This window comes from Telopea speciosissima, chromosome 8 (assembly GCF_018873765.1).
Source record: "Telopea speciosissima isolate NSW1024214 ecotype Mountain lineage chromosome 8, Tspe_v1, whole genome shotgun sequence".
Classification (NCBI taxonomy): domain Eukaryota; kingdom Viridiplantae; phylum Streptophyta; class Magnoliopsida; order Proteales; family Proteaceae; genus Telopea; species Telopea speciosissima.
The window spans coordinates 64,181,697-64,187,766 of NC_057923.1; the positions used below are offsets into that span (position 1 = coordinate 64,181,697).

A 6,070-nucleotide genomic window follows, 5' to 3' on the forward strand; every position below is an offset into this window, starting at 1 on the left:
TCTCCTTCTTAATTAAGATGAGACAAACATAGAGTGAATATGTAACCGGAATTAACCATGCATGGTGGCAGCAGCAAATAAAGAGAGAAAGAGAGAGAGAGTCAAGCAATTATTTGTTATTTTCTTTTCTTTTTAATTTGTATTGTATTGTATTTTTTTTATTTTTTTTTTTTAACTTGAAAATAAATTTATTTATCTAGCTCCTATGGTTTGATTTCATTTGCATTCAAATTATTCGTTTAAATGATATAAGAATCTAAGCTTGTCTCCCTTCGATTGTAATGAACTTGTTTTGAGTTTTTAAATTTGTCCTCTTCATTAATGAAAGAGTTCAGTTCCTTAAGAGTGTGTTTGGTTGCGTAAATCCTTTGGATGTTGTCTGATTGAAGATTGTCATCTATTTGAGTTATCATCAAATGAATCATAATTCCAAAAAATAAACTGTTTGGTTACCATGATTCTGTGACATGATTCTTTTGGATAAACTATTTGGTTACCCTGAGTCTGTCACTTAGATTCACCCTGAATCTATCTGAAATACTGTTTGGTTATCCTGAGTCTGTGAGTTAGAATCAATTTAAATCTATCTGAAATACTGTTTGGTTACCCTCATTATGTTAGTTGGAATTATGTTTTATTTTTTATTTTTTTATTTTGTTGATTTTAATACATGGCCTCTTTTCTTACCTTTTTAAATTTAAAATTAAAATGCCTAGACTAAGAAAAATAGAAACGAAATGAGCATAGATGGAAAACCAGTGGCCAAGAGAAATCTAAAATCACTTGATACTTTGGAGAGAAAAAAAAGAAAAAGAAATAAAGCTCCTATATTAACAGGGGAGAGATGCACTTTTGCTTCATTGTTCCACCTACACCACTTCAACTACAGCCTAATGGTCTGGTCTTTCATGCTAAGGTCCTAAAGAAAAATGAGATAATTTCTTCTAACTTCCCATAGTTGATGAGTTAAATTCCTGAGTTTGCAATTGAATCAACTACGTACCAGATAAATATGCACGCAATTAAATGCCCATTAAGCTACCATGATTACACAAAACAATTAACATAAAAGACCATCAAAATACCACCCATCCATCCTCTATTCGGTTAGACCCATTCAATCTAGGGTTACAAATATAGAGATACATTGTTTCACAAATTTTAATTTAATTACATGAGTCACATGTTTTGGGCATACACCCCCTCTCAACCCCCTCCCATACTATTTCACTTGTTAAGATTAAGTGTTTTGACAACATCAAGTAGCTCCTCCCATGTCTTAGTATGTTGTTTGGCCTCTTTAATTTTTGCTGTGAGGTATCTCATCAAATAGTCCTTGGATTGACATGGTGTTGGTGAGATGGTTGGTGCATTCATGACATTATTCCTTGGTACCTGATTTGAAGATGAAGATTCTCCCTCATCTATCAAGTTAAACAACCCACAACCATTATTTTTGCCCTATATACAAAAAAAAATGATATTTGTAAATATACGGAGACCAACTGTGTTACAAATGAAAATTAAGAAAATAAATGATGAGACACCATACCGATGTGGACCGTGGGCAACACCAGAAATCTCGTCCTACAGAAGGGCCTCTAGTGCATCTTCTAACCTTGCACTGCCCTTTGCCACAGTCACACATTCGGAAGTGGTTGGCCCACATAAAAAATGATTGGTGGATAGGGCACTTGTAGAAACTTCTGCCCGGATTAGTTTTGGTTTTGGAAATTAATATTATACATTGCTCATCACAAATGTTACATCTAGCCACAATGTCCATCTAGCCAGTTGACCAATATCCCACTAGATCTTGATGGCCTTCGACGCTAGAATCAGTGCATGAGATTGTAACAATTAAAAAAATGGGCATTTTTTGGGAAATGTAATGAGTTAATGGATTACAGATGACTATAAAATGATGTGTCGTTAAAGTTTGGTAAATTATAATGAAAGTACATGGGAGGAGAGAAGAGTATTTGTCTTCCCTAGTCTTCACATTTGGTCGTCTACTTCCATATGAGTATTCATTTTGAAACACAGCAGCCCACATGTACAAAGCACGGCATGAGTTGCCCAAGAAACCCAAAAGAGAGAGAAAAGAGAGAAGGACAGAGAGTGACCATACAGTTGGGCTCCACCTCAAAATCATAGAGTAAGTAAAATGGGGAAATAGGAGACAAGGTTTCAATGACTCATTAATTCCTACTATCTGTTGAAGAAATCTCCATTAATGTTTAGATTCTATTTTGAAGAGATTGGATCCATGAAAATAGAACCTTCAAACTCATCCCAAAAAGTTAAAAATTAATATAGTATGCATAGAAACTCCAAAGTATTTGAAAAACAATTCTAGCAATGTCACCAGAGACAGATCACCGAAAATCCATACCTGCAGAGAAATATTCTAAAACACATCTTTAATACAGAAAAGTGTGGGTTAGGCTTGTCTATGACCCTTCTTAATACAGAAAAGTGTGGGTAGACGAACTAACATGGACAAAAAACTGAACATATACCAAGTTCCAATGCATCCAAACTTAGTGAGCTGTAAATTACCACAATTTAATGGAATGCCCATTAAACCACAAAAGCTATATCTTATAACAAAATTCACAGAAAATATAATTAAAACAACAAAATTGCATCCATAAGTATGAGGTGAAATTAGTCTAAATGCAAAGGCCAGCAAGTATAAGATGAAATGGATCTATCCAACAAAACATAAACATCTTCAACTGTTTAAAACTAAGCTAAACCATCCAAAACAAAGCTAAACCAAACAAACATCTATGGCTCCAAAGCTAAACCAAACACCTATCCAACAAAACATAAACATAAAAGCATCCATTCAATTAGTTCATGCTTAAAACTAAGGATCTAACCACATCTTCAACTGTTCTGGTTCACTTGACAAATATGTTGTATGAATTTCGGCTTGTCTTCGTCACTTGCGGTCAAGAAAAGACTAGCCACGTCCTTGTCTTTCATTAAAGCTATTTTTGCTTGGACTTTCGGTAAGCCATCAATGCCATCAACCTTATCAATCGCATCGACTACACTTTGTGCAAGTTCGGTCCGTGTGATGTTTTTGTTGACTAGGTTATCTATGGCAGGCTATTCTTTTCAAAGGACTTGCAATTTTTTAGCAACCCCTTTCTTTTTCTTCTCTTTACCGGTTGTGACATCGCAGCGGCCGCCACGGTACGATCGCCACTCCCACGATCACGACGCCACTGGCAATGGGAGTGGAATGAACATCTTCATATGGAAAGGAAGTGTCAACCACATTGTCATCCATACTTGGAGACTGAACCATATGGTCATTGTGAACATAGTCAGCTGGGTGCATAGCATCTTCTCCTGTTGCTATCTCATTTCCTAACCAAATCGCAAGGGCCATATGGATGGGAAGCATTTTACGTGACTGCCAATACTTCTGTTCCTTTTTCTGTCACAATCAATTAAAATATATTGTAATATATGTATTGTCATATAATAGTTGTAAATACATTCTGAAAGAGAAAGATTATTACTTTGAACTCATTCCACACGTGTTGTGGTGCTTCGAACCTCAGCTCCACTAGATTCCAGCCCATCCCACTATTCTTTTGTAAGTCACACAAAGATTTCACCCTTGCTTTCCAAACTCTATAATGATTCCGAGTTTGTTCCCATGCTTAATTTTTATGGCATTTGCTATCTCCTGCCACTGTTCCCTCCTCAAACCATTGTCTCCAGTTTTTCCACTTTTATGCTGTTCTATGAGACGTTCCATCATGAAGTCAGAGACTTCACTGGGCCATGTTGCAATATCACGTGACTTCTTGGAACCTTCCTCTGTAGCCATTAAATCTGTTGTGCTTGACTGATGAAAAAACTATTGTACATATAAGAGAAATACTAAAGAGTGTAAATTAACAATGCATACAAGTGCAACATGCCATATTGACATACAAAACAATATGGTAATCACAATAACCAAACAAAGCTTGTTCAAACTAGTTCAATGTAAAATACGCATATGCGTATCACAAACACAAAATAATGGGCATTGTACATCAAAACATATTGTTTCTAAAAAGATTGAGATAACTCAATCTAAACACATCCACATCATACAAAATGTCCATATTCAAACTTGTTCAAAGTAGACTACACAAAAGCAAATTACAAACATATTCAAACATTTGAGTTCCAAAGAAATTGAGATAACTCAATCTGAATCATTCACATCATCAAAACCATTGAGATCATTATACATATCATCATCATCTACACCGCCTCCCATCCAGCTGCCCCACATGTTGTCAGCCATGCCTTCTCGGAATTGATCCCATTCCACATTACCAGTACCTTGAACAACATTGTCATCATCCTCAGATTTCACATCTGTTTCTACTATTATGCTAGCACTGTTGGAAGTAGATTCTTCTTCTTCCTCAGCTTCGAAAAATGACTCCTCTTCCTCATAACTATTTACAGTCAAACACAAATTATGAAGAAGAACACAGGCATTCACAATCTTGACTTGTGTCTTAAAAGGATATTCAGGCTGACTTTTCAATATCTTGAATCTTTTCTTCAAGAGACCAAACGCACATTCAATGCAATTACGCAAAGAGGCATGTCGTAAATTAAACAACTCCTTCTTATCTTGCGGCCCCAAATTAGAGTTTTTCCACTCTTTCACATGATATCGAACATTACGGAATGGTCTCAAGAATCCTTTCTGATTAGGAAACCCAGCATCAACAAGATAGAATTTGCCTTCAGGTACCACTAACCTTCCTTCTCCTACTCTGTGTATGGCATTATCCAATATTCGAGAATCTGATGCAGATCCTGCCCAGCCAGCAAGTATATATGTAAACTTCTTGTCAAAATCGCATGCAGCTAGGATGTTTTGGGATATACATCCATGCCTATCACGAAATGAACAATGTTTTTCTACTTGAACCCATGCTGGGATATGTGAACCATCTATGGCTCCAACGCAGTCCTTGAAGTATGGATAGAATCTACTACCGTTACTTGTGATTCGCTTATGCGTTGTTGTACTTGGAGGCTTGAGCAGTAGTGGGTACAATTTCATTATTTAATCCAATACCTTGTTAAAGTATCGACTTATACTCTCCCCAGAATGGCCAAACATATGTGAAACTACTTGGTTCTTAACATTATGGCCAACTGTGTGTACAAATATCACCACTTGTTCCTCTACTTGCACTAATTTGTTGTCATATAGTAGACCCCTTTGTTGTAGCATGTCACATAAGCTATAAAAAGCCCTCTTGCTCAATCTTATCAAGTTTCGACACGTCCTCTCTGAACCATCAATAATTAGTTGTGTCTCAGTAATGCCACGGAGTCTCTGAATACGATAAGGCTCTTTATGAAGGAACATTTTTGAATACTTCTCCACTGCTATTGCAATAGCAGTAGCCGCCAAGATGATTACCGTCACTATCACTCTCTATTTTCATGTCATCATCAGTATCTCGATCATAATCCATTTATAAGCTAAGATGATTACTCTCTTTCACCTATATCTTAAATATTCTTGAATTACAAAAAAAAATAATAATAATAAATCGTTAATACAAAGCAATGTGCATACTTGATGTGACAAGAAAAATCTACAAAAGAAGAAATAAGTAAAAAACAATCTTCATAAAATTGATTGCTATATCTAATAAAAGCAGGCCAGCCTGCCTCTTTGACAAAATTTGTCAAGATTGTGGCCCCTCCCCTATTTATCTAATTAGATTGGTTGAACTCTCAATCTGAGTTTTAGAAGAGGTATCCTATACTTGGAGATCTATCCCTTATGCTATTAACTAGAGTCTCCTAAGATTCTCCCATTATTATTATACATAATAATAATGGCTTCCTATAAGCCTCTCAAGGTGGAATCAATTGGGACTCAGAATTTTAGAGGAATCTAGCCATCAAAGTAACTTGATGAAAATCTTCTTTATCACATTATGGATGGATCTACCACAAACTGGAAAAAGTCTAGCATTCCTCTCTTTCTAAATGGTCCAATAACTAAGGTTTTTATAAA

The 6,070-nt window shown here is 35.8% G+C and overlaps 1 protein-coding gene across 1 annotated transcript; it reads right to left on the reverse strand.

Moving 5' to 3' along the window:
• Window positions 1–4,219: 4,219 nt before the first annotated feature.
• Window positions 4,220–5,098, reverse strand: LOC122672565. Its single transcript, XM_043870026.1, has one exon. It carries the CDS (start codon window positions 5,096–5,098, stop codon window positions 4,220–4,222), a length of 879 nt encoding a protein of 292 aa, XP_043725961.1.
• Window positions 5,099–6,070: the final 972 nt, after the last annotated feature.